Source organism: Rosa rugosa, chromosome 4 (assembly GCF_958449725.1).
Source record: "Rosa rugosa chromosome 4, drRosRugo1.1, whole genome shotgun sequence".
NCBI classification, from domain to species: domain Eukaryota; kingdom Viridiplantae; phylum Streptophyta; class Magnoliopsida; order Rosales; family Rosaceae; genus Rosa; species Rosa rugosa.
Genome location: NC_084823.1, coordinates 30,055,476 through 30,069,993, shown reverse-complemented (window position 1 = coordinate 30,069,993; position 14,518 = coordinate 30,055,476). Strand labels below are relative to the sequence as shown.

At 39.9% G+C, this 14,518-nt stretch overlaps 1 protein-coding gene and 1 pseudogene across 1 annotated transcript; one reads left to right on the top strand and one right to left on the bottom strand.

Moving 5' to 3' along the window:
* The first annotated feature begins 7,146 nt into the window (after nucleotides 1–7,146).
* Nucleotides 7,147–8,988, top strand: LOC133741731 (uncharacterized; annotated as a pseudogene).
* Nucleotides 8,989–9,275: 287 nt separating this feature from the next.
* LOC133743402 (AT-hook motif nuclear-localized protein 10) lies at nucleotides 9,276–14,225 on the bottom strand. Its single transcript, XM_062171332.1, has 6 exons — nucleotides 14,065–14,225; nucleotides 12,922–13,494; nucleotides 12,133–12,185; nucleotides 11,090–11,221; nucleotides 10,171–10,332; nucleotides 9,276–9,912 (listed from the first exon to the last, which is right to left on the bottom strand). The coding sequence occupies exons 2-6, from the start codon at nucleotides 13,445–13,447 to the stop codon at nucleotides 9,673–9,675; spliced, it is 1,113 nt and encodes a 370-aa protein (XP_062027316.1). The 5' UTR covers nucleotides 13,448–13,494; nucleotides 14,065–14,225; the 3' UTR covers nucleotides 9,276–9,672.
* Between the last annotated feature and the right edge of the window lie 293 nt (nucleotides 14,226–14,518).

The window sequence follows — 14,518 nt, the reverse complement described above, 5'->3', positions numbered from 1 at the left end:
CACTTAGTACAGTTCAGCTGAAATTAGACTTCCTTTTTTTTATTTAGTGCACCTGAGTACTTCTCAGTCTTTATAATCTATGAGAAATAGTGAAAATTGACGAAATTTCGTTTCTCCTACTTTTCACACAACAACCAACTTGTTCTCATATCTCCTAAACATCGATATTACTGATTTGGAACAACGTTTGTGTTTACTGACGGTGCCCTTGAGGCTTTAGGATTCAGGGTTATTGAAAAATGAAGATATTCTTTTTATTGTTGAAGAACAATCGAAAACTAAACAGAGAGAAGGAGAGAGTGTAGATGGAGAGATTGAAGAGTGAATTGGTGAGATTATTCTTCTCACATTGGAGGGTTTATATAGGGATAAAAAGCATAGAAAATACACTATTATAACCCCCACATTCCATTACACTTATCTCTTTACTATTGTACCTAATACATGATATAGACATTAATAGTATAAAATCAATTACACTATAACACTCCCCCTTGGATATATCATGTTTAATAGTATTGTCTTGGTGATGCGCTTCTAAGTTGCCTCGTTAAAAACCTTACCAAGTAATAAATCCCTGTGGGAAAAAACAATCATGGTCGAAGGAGAAAAAGAGCACAACGCGCATGAGTGTGGAGTAGCAATACCGTATCTTCGGAGATAAGTGAAGTCTTCTTATCAGCATCATAAGTAGGTAGTATGTCTACGAGAGGGATGCAGTATAAGTGGGGCGACCATACTAAAGATGTGCCTCATTAAAACCTTGCCAGGTAAAAACCCAGTGGGAAAAATAACCTTGGACGAAGGACAAAAGAGTACACGATGGTCTGGATATTCCTCCTAATTTCAACTCCCCCTGATAATTACAATTATGGGAGTTCAGATAACTTTCTCAATCCGATGCTCTTCACATGTTTCTCGAATGTGGATTTTGGTAACGACTTAGTAAATAAGTCTGCTATATTATCCTCTGATCGGATTTGATTTACTTCAATATTTAGAAGTGATTGTTGTTGTTGATTATAAAAGAACTTAGGCGATATATGCTTGGTGTTGTCGCCTTTAATGAAACCTAACTTCATTTGTTCAATACAAGCTGCATTATCCTCATAAATGCATGTAGGTTCATCCGTGGTAGACTTCAAACCACAACTTCCTCGAATATGTCTAATTATAGACCTTAGCCATATGCATTCACACACAGCTTCATGTAGAGCGATAATCTCTGCATGATTTGAAGTATAGCGACTAAGGTCTATTCTGTAGACCTCTAAGATATCGCGGTCTTACCCATGGTGAACACTTAACCAGTTTTTGGGAAGACCTTGTATGGGTTATGAGATACCCAACATCAGCAAAACCTTCCAAAACACTTAATGGGTGGGGATAGAAAACGAAGGCCAGCGTTGGCGGCGTTTCTGGTTGTAGGGATAGAATAAGCCCATATCAATCATACATCTCAAGTATCGAAAGATATATTTTTACACCAATTCAATGGTGTTGCGTTGGAGCAGAGCTATACTTTTAGCTAATAAGTTCATGGTAAAATGAGATGTCCAGTCTTGTGTATTTGAGCTAAGTATAATAATGCGCTTATTATACTTAAAGTAAGGCACTACTGCCTCTAGTACATCTTCGTCATCATCCTTTGTACGAAGAGGATCATTTTCAGGATTAAGACTATGGACGATCATGGAGGTGCTTGAAGGCTTGACCTTGTCAAAATGCCTAAGCTTTTATTAGCACGATGCTTCAAGTTTCAAACCGAGGCATAATCGTGTTCTCCCAAAAATCCTTCATCTCAAACTCGGATTTCAAGTGTTCAGCGGTTTCCCTTAGCTCTTTAAGGGCTTCTAATGAAGATCATGTCCAACATGAACCGCGATAGAATCCGAAACTTGTTTATGAAAACGCGAGGGCATATCCCTTCCCAATCAAGTAGTCACTTCAGTGAGCGTTTCAAACTTTATTGCAAACGCGCTCCGTGGTCTAGAGCCACTTGACTTGGGTAAATAAAGTTCATCATGTACTTTCATATATATTCTGTATCTAGATCCCCATAGAGATACGTAGTGACCACATTTATAAGCTGCATGTTCAGTTATTCGGGAACTACCAAACTGACAGGGCAGTGGAGTGCAATGACATCCATTGCGAGAGAATATGTCTCATCGTAGTCAATTCCAGGGCATTTTTGTGAGAAGCCTTGCTCCATAAGGCGAGATTGTCATCTCTTTTTCTCAACACGCTTTCTAACGAAGACCTATTAATCAATAGGTTTTATGTAAGGAGGTGTTGGCATCACTTGGCTCAAAGACCTTCCTCTTCGTTTAGAGAATCCATCTTAACCTGGATCGCATCTTTCCTTTTTAGGCCAAATTTCTCTATGTTGGTATTCATGCTTCAACAGAGTGTGGTTCGATATCATCGTACTCAACAAACTCATGCACAATAAAATGCGCAACTACATCATCAATTATGATGGAGTTTCTATCCCACGTCTCATGTACACTAGTGTAATTTTCATAGAGCTCTATATTCTCAGGAATAGGTTCTGACGTTTGAGGCGTCCCCCAACGATAACCATAATCCGGAAGATACTCATGAGACGGATGTTGAGTGTGATCCAATGATTGGTTTGTGCCAAAGTATCCTTCGAATCCACTGGCCTCCCTTGCATCTTAGCTGGAGCCATGGCCTGTAACGCCAGAGTGCCACTCTCTATGGCGTTGGCGCCTTGCCTACCTCTTTGTAGGGTGGCGCTACGTCCTCTTGTAGGGACGTCCTTCCTTGCAGGCATATTTGCAGCAAATGTGTGTGATCTTGTCACTTTAATAGGGATCGAGATGAGACATAGTGGGGACAGACCACGACAATTCCTGTCGTTCCTGCTGAACATTCATGTTCTTATCTCCCCCTAACGACGGGGAGACTGTCTCATCAAAGTGATATTTTAAGGAGATCGCCTTGCAAGGGCATTAAGTGGCGGACGATTGTTGGAGTCTCAAATCCAACTGAGTTGCTTACTCGTTTTGAAGGACCTATCATAGTGCGCTGTGGCGGCGCAATTGGCACATAAATGGCTCACTCGAATGTGCGTAAGTACAAAATACTTGTACCCAGCCACTAGCTGTAACGCAGAGATACATTGAGTGGCGGTAGGTCGGAGATGATTTAGCATAGTTGTATGCGATATTGCATCACCCCAAGCGGTTTATAAGGAGATTTGGTGCGCATCACCAATGTCCAAACTATCATCGTAGTTATTTCCGCGAGACCATTTGGGTGTGTATATGGGAATGTGATGTCCAACATCTCCCATTGCAATAACCATCGAAACTCTTCGATGTAAACTCTCTAGCATAGTCAAACCCGATTAACTGAATAGAATAATCCGGGGAGTGAGCTCGTTGTCATATGATATGTGCTAGGAGTATAGCATAAGCAGCTTTTACAGATGGACAATGGCACAACACGTGACTAGCGTGTTTGCGTGTCAACCAACAACATGAGATATTTAAACGTCCGCAAGTTGGTTGAATGGGTCAATATATATCAATTTGGATTCTTTGCAAGAATGGTATTTAGTGTCTTTTGCATAGGATGGTCTCGATCCTACCTTTGCTAGAAAGCAAGCTTTGCAAAATGAAAGATATCCGTGTGTTTTAATATATGGATCATCATATCATGACCTGGATGTTCCAACCAGTCGTGCCAAAGCTTATATGTGTCAGAATCTCATAAGTCATCTCTTTATGACATGGTTTGATTTAATGACTTGAATAGTGGCTGCATGCAACCCACTAGAGCGACACATAAGTTCCTCTAATACTCGTTTATGTCCGTAGTCATTAGAGGTGATGCAAAGGAACTCTTGTCTATTCTCACCATGTGTTTTCACATGAAAACCATTGGCTCTTTATATCTTTCAAATAATAAAGTTCGGATTTTAACACATGTCCATGACATTGAATAATAATGCGACACTTTATTAATAGTCAATGATTACATCAAAGTTTTCCAAAGTCTATTCCAAAATCAAACTTTAGACAAATTGTAGTCACTCAATCCGTTTGGTAACTCCAATAAAATATGACCAGGTAAGTAGAGAGATGTTGGTGGAGCGAGGCTCGCTTAAATACCCCGATCTCAATTACTTTCCTAGACATCATATTTCATTTGGTGCGCCACTGAGAAAGAGTTAATACAATTGTCTTTTATTGACTAAGGCACATTTGCCGTTTTTGGAAAATAGAAAAGACTATTCTAATCAAAGTCTGCGGCATCCTCGTGCTCTTTATTTGCAGCTTGGAAGTCTTCAGTGGTGAGAGTGATATCTTCACCATCTTTATCTTCAGCAAGATTGATTTCTTGCTCTCTCAATTGCGTATACTCCTTGTAGCTTGCAGCTAGTTGGGTACTTGCATGGCATTGCTTGAACCAGTGCTCAATTGATCCACATCGATGACACCATGTCATTGTGGTTAGCTCCCTTTATTTGAGGTGCAGGTTGTGCACGTTGTGGATATGACCTAGGAGGGTTGCTGCTACTACCATATCTCATGGTGCGACCTCCACGGCTGGTGTTGCCATATCCACCTCTCCCACGTGTGGCGTTGCCATCCCGTGTGCCCGCTCTATAGTTGCGGTTTCCTTCCTTATTGGGGCGGTTATATGGACTTGTTTGTCCACCATATCCCTTGTTATTAGGGTACCGCTCCTTGCGCCCTCTTTTGGGTGCAATATAATTCGCCTCACGAACGCTCTTGGTTCCTATGGGTCTTGAATTATAATTCTTTACGAGGATGTTGTCGTGCTTTTCAGCTACCGACAAAAACATTTATGAGCTCATTAAACCTCGTAAGTCGTCCAGCATTGAAGTCAGTGCGATATTGCTTTGACAGTATAAGTGTTGCGACAGGGAAGGTGGGGAGAGTCTTCTCAATTAGCTCTTCTTCTGTGAGAGGTTTTCCACAGAACCTCAACATGGCTTTGAGGCGAAGAGCTTCTGAATTGTATTCAGAAACAGACTTGAAGTCGGAGAAGCGTATATCATTCCACTAAATCTTCAAGTCAGGGAGGAGGGTATCTTGGATATTGCCAAAGCGCTCTTCTAGCGCTACCCATAGCTCTCTTGCATTCTTGATCGACATATACTCCAACCTGAGTGCTTTGTCCATATGACGTCGCATCAAGATAATTGCTTGAGCATGCTTTATGGGTGTTCGATAGAACACAAGGCCCTGGTGAGGCGCCTGGATTATGGGCAATATCTCCCTCGAAGTGAGATAGTTCTCAACATCGGTTACCCAGCTATAGTAACCTGAGCCTGTTGAGTCAAGCATAGGAAAATCGAGTCTAGGTTCATTCGACATCCTGAGAATAAGAAAAGAAGATATATTAGTTTCGGAGCTAAACTTCCACGAAAACTAAAATAATAAGATTTCCGAGCTATGCTACCAAGAAATCAACTTCCAAGAATATTTAGATTAGATCGAAACAATGATGTTTATATGGTCATAAATCGATGCTTACGGACGCTCTTAGTCCGAAGTCTTATGAACACTCTTAGTTCATTGATTACGAACGCTCTTAGTTCGTATAGCGTGAATCCCCACGATTCAATGCTTACAGACGCTCTTAGTCCGAAGTCTTATGAACACTTTTAGTTCATTGATTACGAACGCTCTTAGTTCGTATAGCGTAAATCCCCACGATTCGGCTTTCTGATTATAAGTTCCTGGGAAAAACAAGAGAGGAAAAAGAAATAAAAACTCAAAAGCGGGAACTTTTAGTAAGAAATACCTCAAAATAGTGTTGTCGAAAAATCACCGAAAAGTGTCCGGAAAGTCGCCGGAAAAGTGTCCCGAAAGTCGCCGGAAAAGTGTCTGAAAAGTTGCCGGAAAAGTGTTCGAAAAGTTGTCGGAAAAGTCGCCGGAAAGTTGTCGGAAAAGTCGCCAGAAAGTTGTCCGAAAAGTCGCCGGAAAAGTGTCCGAAAAGTTGCCGGAAAGTTGTTGGAAAAGTCGCCGGAAAGTTGTCAGAAAAGTCGCCGGAAAAGTGCTCGGCAGCTGCTGCGCAGCTTCTCGGCAGCTGCTGCGCAGCGTCTCGGCAGATGCTCGGCAGCTGCTGCGCAGCGTCTCGGCAGGTCCTGCGCAGCTGCTCGGCAGGTCTCGGCAGCGGTCCGATTTTTCTGGCCGCAGGTTCTGGTGGTTCTGAGACCGGTTCTGGATTCCTTGGATCAAGGGATTTGATATGTGGTAGGGTTTGGGGGTTTGTTGTAGGTTTGGAAAAATGACTTTGTTGGATTTGAACTTGCTCTACTCTTTGTCGATTTTTGATTCCAATTCTAGAGCAACATCGTGCTGATAACGTGTTGAAGAACAATCGAAAACTAAACAGAGAGAAGGAGAGAGTGTAGATGGAGAGATTGAAGAGTGAATTGGTGAGATTATTCTTCTCATATTGGAGGGTTTATATAGGGATAAAAAGCATAGAAAATACACTATTATAACCCCCACATTCCATTACACTTATCTCTTTACTATTGTACCTAATACATGATATAGACATTAATAGTATAAAATCAATTACACTATAACATTTATATCATGTAGCTGAATTTCTTTCCCATGGTTGGAATCTCCATCGCTATAAAAGTCCGATTCAATGTTAATTCACTGATGTGTTGAAATTAACAACCAAGAACTTTTGTTGGTCATCCATCACTATTTGGTCTAGTGTTCCATTATGATCGAAAGAGCCGAGCTCGAGCGGGCTAAAATCCATGCTCAATAGGAACTCGAGCTTTCAGTAGCTTGTTTAATTTACAGCCCTATTTACACCTCCGATTTCTCAGCAGAAGTACAAGTCTTTCATTCATGAAGTGATGAAACGGCCTTAACGGCAAGCTGTGTCCCCGCTACTTGCTCTATTTTGAAAGGTGATTTTTCCCCTCCAAAAAGAGATTTTCTTGTTCGTTACAATATAACGACGAAATTTAAACGCAGATACATGATGTCATGCCTGTTTGGGCAATCCAGAAGATCAAGCAAGTTTGATGTGATGCCATGCCACCCTTCTTATTATCACTCTCACACTTTCGAGTCTTGTAACTTTGATTCCAAGTAAACACAACACAAAGAAAACATGCACTTATTGAATGAAGACGAAGGCATCGACGGCAACATTTCCGTGGTGACCGGCGGGCTGGGCTTCGTCCGCTTGGCACTCTGCTCGGACCTTCTCCGGAGAGGATCTAGTCAAGTTCGAGCCTTTGACCTCCGAACCACTTCTCCTTGGTTTGACTATCTCCGCAAACTAGGCGTCCACTACAGTTTAACGTTCGATCTTCTATTCACTTACTCATGAGCTAGGGCTAGCTTTTACAAATTCAATCACTTAACAATATGAATTGTCATAATCAATCCTAGGGGTCGTTGCTAACATAAAGGATGTTGAAAAGGCTCTAAGGGGGCATATGTGTGTTCCACCTCGCCTCGTATGAATGTCAGGAAAGGAAATGCTGCAATCTTCTCCTGTCAATGACGTTAATATTAATGGACCTTGTCATGTACGTATTGGATGCTTGTCTCGATTTTGGGATCAAAAGGCTTGTGTATGTGAGCACATACAATGTTGTGTTTGGGGGAAAGGAGATTGTGAGTGGGAATGAGGCCTTAGGCTATTCCCCTATTGATGAACATGAGGATCCATGTGGCCGAAGTAAATCAATTGCAGAGCAGTTGGTTCTCAAGTACAATGCTCGTCCCTTGAAGTAAGCTCTTTTAATTTAAGTGAGCATTCAAAGTCTTTATTTGTTGATATTGGCGAGCATGGGACTTTTGCATATGTGAGCAAGCAAATGTGAAAACAGACTGGATTTATGTGGATAAACCTAGTGCTTGCATTACTACTGGCGAACATTGGACTTTTTCACAACATTCCTGGAAAACATAGAGAGAGACACCTCATTGCTGCTGGCCAGCCTTATTTCGTATCAGATGGTAACAATGCAGCAGTTTACTTTCTACACACTTACTTTGTCATTAGCTAAGTTCAAAACACTATAGTTCAGACATATATCTGAACAACCTCCTTCTTAGTGCTTACACATCAATAGAAATATCTGAAATGTGAAGGGTGAAAAACAACTTTTCTTACAGGGTCTCCAGTGAACACCTTTGAGTTCATCCGTCCGCTGCTCAGAAGCTTGGATTATAACCTATCAAAGGCTTCTTTTTCTGTACCACAGGCTCGTCGTTTAGGAAGGATTATATCGGCAGTCTACACAATCTTATATCCATGGTTGAACCAATGGTGGATTCATCAACCATTGATCCTTCCTGCTGAAGTGTACAAGGTGTTTATATATCCCCTTCATTTTTATGCAAGTCTCTTTGAACATTCTGCTGAATCTGTGAAAGAAATGACAGGTTGGTGTTACCCATTACTTCTCTTACCTTAAAGCTAAGGAGGAGTTTGGCTATGTCTCAGTGGTGACTCCTCAAGAGGGCATGGCTACTACAATCTCATACTGGCAGGAGAGGAAAGGACTCTGGATGGTCCTACATCAATATATGTGGATACTGTGTGATGGACATGACCATACTGTTCTGTGCTGCTTACCTTCCAGAGAATGGACCTGTACCATTCTTCAGAGCTATTATCTTCTTCCTTTTCCCTTCACTGCCGATAGTGAAGGTGGTTTTCCTTGTAGCTGCTGCAGCTCATGTTTTTAGAGGCTGTTTACGCATGATACTTGGCCAAGAGAGTTGACCCTGATAACTCGAGAGGATGGTTTTGACAGCTAGACCTTAGCTCTTGGCATTTTCTCACTGCGTCTTCTGTCGAAGAAGGCCTGGAAGTAGGGCTCATCATGCATGCGTGGTTACCTAGTTTATGTATGTGTGGTATGATGGGATATCGACTTACAAAGGTCCTGTCAAACTACAGATTGAAACCATAAGGTATGGTTCCAAATAAAAAAGTTGAAGGAATGTGATTCTCTATGTTCTGGAAGGTTGAAATTGTTCGAATATCATCAAGGGTTAAGATTCGAAAGGTTGAAACTGTTCGATTATCATCGAGGCAGACAATTGGTCGCTCACCATGACAGGACACCAAGGACCCTTTGCAATCCATTCTAGTACACTCGAGCTAAAAGCAGACTCTCTGTTTATCATTGTAGTTTTAAGATCAAAACCACACTAAAATAGACCCTTGGTTTTTCCTGTCCATGAAACAAGTCGGGAATGTACTGATCTTGCAATTACACAAAACCAAAGAAAAAATATTATATTTTTGAAAGACACCAATTACGATTTTATCATTAGAGAACAGTGCATCAAGCTACAGCTCTACTACGATTACAACAAGCCAACATGAACTAGATCACCAACTCATCCTAATTCTACCAATTTCTAGATCCACAAACCTTAAGCTAATCCTCTACCGCACAAACACCTCAAATTACCTGGTTGACACTTACAGCTGGCCATATCCTAAATGGTCAAGCTGTAAAGTATTCTAGTCTTTATTGTACTAAGATTACATAATGCTGAAACTACAACTGGCGTCCTGAAGATTCATGATGACTACGAAACACAACACTGCTGATCATGACTACACAAATTAGTGAACGGGCGGAAGCTGGCTGGAGTTACGAAAGATTGATCATTTCCAGGACATGCTTGACATGCCTTGTGGGTTATTGTTATTGCCGGCTCCTGTACTCTGGTTAAGTGGACTTCCCTGCCCACCTGAGGATTCACTGAGAGTTCCGTGTGACAGTGGACTACTGACCCCGTTTGGCCCACTAGCTGCTGCAAGCCGTGGTCCTGCAGATGAAGGATCCTTTTTCATTTCCGTCTTTGGTTCTTTTCGACCATCTGCAGCAAAGCTCCCAACAACTACCTGCAATGGATTTGGAATCCCAGAATCACGGTGTCCATTAGATCTAAGTATATGTTTAAGCCGTATGAAGTTTATGGCTTATTCATGTACAGTGTTCAAAATCAAAGTTTACAGACCCTATTAAGAATATATTTCAACAAGTATCTTCATTTCTTTTAGCTAACGTTCTTCATAATACAAGTCTAAAACACAGAACGTACATACACACACAGAAATTAATTGTTTGGGAAAAGCTTAAAACAAACAAATTATCCATACCTGAACAGGACAGGCAGCAGTCAGGAGACCTGCCACACAACCACCCAAAACTCGACCATCTGAGCTAGACAGTGAGACACTTAATCCTCCAGTTCTGCTGCGCTGGCCATCAATTTCAGATAGAAGAAATGAGCCAGAAAGTGATAGAATTTCAAACCGCCCCTGCATATGAAATTTGATAATAGAATGAGGAATCAGAAGAGCACACTTCACAAGTACAAAATATACATAATATGAAGCTGACCCTCAACAGTAACTGCCAATGGATTGAGTATGACAATTTATCTGAACATGGGGAGAATTTAAAGAACAAAGAGTGGCAATATTAAGAAAGAAACAAATCATAATTGTAACAGTAACTAACTGGAAGGTTATAAGAAGACCTATAACATATCAACAGAATCAAGGTAAGATAATGCCACGAGTATGAGAAATCTACAGAACTACGCCCTTGCACAACTCTGTATGCCGTAACTGTAAAACAAATTCTTTATCACTTAATATCACAAGGTCTTCTTCTATAATACTAAGCAGCATTTAGTACGGCAGATGTCAGTACTGCAACTAGGAGCAAACCTACTTGTAACCTACATTCTCCCAGACTAGAAATTTAATATGTTATTTCCTTAGATGTTTGCGACAGAATTGAAACTTCATGTTAAACATTACCCTGTCAACATTAACCTTTCCCAACACAATAGCTTGCCTAATAGAAAAAAAGAACAGACAGAAACAATAACCTTTGCAAATGAAACATTACTAACTGTTCCTGAAAAGATTTAGAGCAAGTTTATTTCCGGTCAACATTCCACAAGGACAAACTATTGATGCCTAACTCACTTTCAATGAAAGTGTATGAAATAGTCAATATGTATAAAGTAACAAGGTCATCAAACAATTACTTAGCAATCCCACAGACCTCATATGTAACAGTTCCACCAGATGTGGCTGCTTGGCGAAGAGTCACATTTGATATCGCTCCATTTGCTGACAGGATACAAACAGCCCTAGGACCATTCTGAGAGAACGACATAATTTTTGAAGATACATCCTGAGAAATAAACAGATAAAAATGTAAATATCATAATCATCTTGAATGTGATGAGGATAAAGCAAAAAGGTTTAAGTAGGCATAGAAAATGATAAGGACATTCAATCCAAAAATGCAGCTAACATATAAATGATGACTGCAACCCACTTTTGAAGGTTTATTTCTTTGAAGTCATTAAGATCTAAAATACTCAGATCGAGATAATTATGAAGGAAACTGCAGTACTCCACTGGCCCAATAATTAAATTATAGATTATGTGCTCTTTAGTCCTAAATTATACCACTTCCAGAACCCCAAAATTATTTGAACTTAACATTGCCAATAGCCTGTAATCGAAAAAAAACCATTGCCAATACCAAATTCATTCATATTATACTTGCAAATGCACATGGAAACTAATGAGATTAATTTCGTTAGATGACGAGCCAATGAAAACTGCATGCAGAAAAGGAACCTTACTGTAATTGGAGATTATGCATTTAATCATTCAAATTAAGTGTTCTTAATATGAAAGGCATCAGCATGGGCATAATAAGAAAACACCAAGGACAACTAACAGTTTAACATGCATGCAAAGATATATTGTTGTGCTATCAAATAACATCTTTTACAGGAATCATGCAAGATTCAAAACATGAATTAGCCACACATGCAGGTTCCTTAACTGGAGAACACGCATTTGATAATACAAATTTCAAATGAAAGAGTTCTCAACTTGGAAGGGGTCAAACACCAAGGATAATTAACTGCTAATATACATGATAGAATATTTGAAGTGTAATAAAAAAACATTTCCAGCTACCAGTCCAAACAATAAATTCTGGCTCAATAAATTATTCAGAACTAAGAATGCTGGAATGTTGAACAAAAACGAGCAGGAAAATAAGAAAGCAAAAGGGCAGGAAGAAACCTCTCCAGCTTTAACAGTGATGACATGTGGTGTAAATCCCATGCCTGCAGATCCTGCAAACAGGAAAGCAAATAACAATCAAATAGGATTCACATACTCTGTTAACACATGGAATTCTCCTTGGTTCAGTATAGACACCAATCAAATCCAAACTTTGACGAAAAAAAAATCAAATTCGAACAGAAATGTATTAAATAAATCTGATCAAAAGAGTTCTGCTGAAAAATAGACAGCACATAAACAAGTTCAAACAATTGAGTTCGTTTTGAAGTAGATCATAGGTTGTAACTGATGCCAAAACCTCATTACCATTATAACACATCATACATGCATGAATATCAGAGTTCAAGATCATTTCATAAGCCTACAGAATTCAATTATAATACATATATCAAGGGTATAAATGTAAGTTCAACATAAGAATCTAAAGGCATGTAATGGAATAATGGATCCCAGGCTGCAGCATAACCTTATAAGCTTTTTCTATTTCAGAGAGTCTGTTAATAAATAGAATATACCCCCCTCTTAATAAATATATGACGACCACCATTTCATTTTCTGGAAGAGAGTCCCAGATAATCATAAAAATATAAAATGAAAATAAAAACTCATAATAGTGCTCAAGTCAAAGCATTGTTGACCTTAAAACCCAACAGCTCAAACATTCAAATATCTGTAATTAAATACAGAAAAACAGCAACCCAGAATTAAAAATGAAAACTCCCCCCACATACTAAAATTTAAAGCAGACGCAATAAGATTCAAATGATTTAAAGAAAAGCCAATTACCCAAAGCTTCCAATTGCTGCTTCTTTGTATTCGTAGAACCAGGTGGCCTGCCTCTGGCCTTCTTGGTGGAAGTAGTGGGTGAGGCAGCGCCTCCAGAAGCAGCAGCAGGAGGCGGTGGCGGAGGAGGAGAAGAAAAGCCTCCACTGGACTGGGTAACAGGGACAGCAGCAGACTGTGCTGAAGGTGACAGAGCCAATGCCATTGTCCCATCTGGCCCATACTTCCTCGGCCTCCCTCTCTTCCTCTTCATTGGCTCACCACCCATGTTCATGTTAAGCTGCCCAGATGACATAACAGCACCACCACCAGTTGAACTGTCCCCCGGAGCAGCAACAGCAACAGCTCCAGCAGTGGACTGGTAAGGCGGCGGTGAGGTGGCGGCGGTGACGGGCTTGTAGATGGCATTGGTGCCGGAAGTGTAGTCCAAGCGCATGCTCTGTGACTGTGACTGAGTCAGTGACTGTAGAGGACTAGCCTGCAGAAACGGCTCTCTACTGGTCATCACTCCCGTCTCAGATCCTGACATCTCTCTCTCTCTCTTTTCAACTACTCAAATTTCCACAAAACCAATCCCTAAAACACAATTCAAACCAAGATTTAACACGCTAACTTTGCCGCCTTTCAGATCTAGACAATTTACATAACCATAATCCAGTAACAAATTCATAAAAAAAAAAATATTTTGAAACACAAAATTCTTATTCATAAAATTAAAAAAAAAATTAAAAAAATTGGTATTGATTATTAACCACTGGTAAAACATGAAAAAGAAGATGATGCTAGAAATTCCAGCGAAGCTCATTCTGCAAAAGTATCTAAAACCCTAACCTAACAACGTACTTTCACTCAAATTGTACTCATCCAGCCCCAACCAAAAATAAACCCTAAACGCAGAAATTACAGTCTAAATTTGCAAATTTCAACACAGATCGAGCTCGAGCATTTAAATATTAAAGCTTAAACCAAACAAAAATTAGCATTTCACACCAACGAACAGTTTATTTTCGGAAAAAAAAAAAAAAAAAAAAAATCTAATTTTGTTTTCCGGAAATCCGCAGTAAAAGAATCATAAAAGAAAAAAAGAAAAAAACAGTGAAAATTAAGAAAAATCGGAAAATAGCGACAAAAATACGACAAGCTTACCAATAATTCAGAAAAATTACGGCGACACGGAAATTCTAGGGTTCCGGAACGAAAACGCAGAGGAGCTCCGAAGCCCCTTTTTTTTTCTCTGAAACCCGAGAAATCTGAAATATAATTTAAATTTAAATTTCTTTAATTATTTCTTTTTCTTTTTATACCGTGCCTTTTCCTCTACGGGGAAGGGGGGGGGGGCTTTGGTAAAAGACAAAGAGCCCTAGTTTGCAAATTTTTTTGTTTTTCCCCAAAAGAAATAAATTAATAATATTTAATTGCATTTACTCTCTCCAGCTTTTGCTTTGGGCCCACGCCACTCGAGTGTGGCCTAATATTACTCGCCTTTATGATTTAATAATAATAATAAGATGTCCACGTGGCTCTCCAGTATATTCGATTTGATTTGCTGCTCTTGGAAAGTTGAATTTTGTGGTTGGCGCTTTCCGGTTCTAATCTGCAA

Excerpts from the sequence above, each read along its gene's own strand:
- LOC133743402 (XM_062171332.1), bottom strand. The coding sequence starts at position 13,447 with ATGTCAGGATCTGAGACGGGAGTGATGACCAGTAGAGAGCCGTTTCTG. Across the intron at positions 12,186-12,921 it reads GCAGCAATTGGAAGCTTTGG|GATCTGCAGGCATGGGATTT; the intron begins GTAATTGGCTTT and ends TCCTGTTTGCAG. Across the intron at positions 10,333-11,089 it reads GTGGAACTGTTACATATGAG|GGGCGGTTTGAAATTCTATC; the intron begins GTCTGTGGGATT and ends TTTCATATGCAG.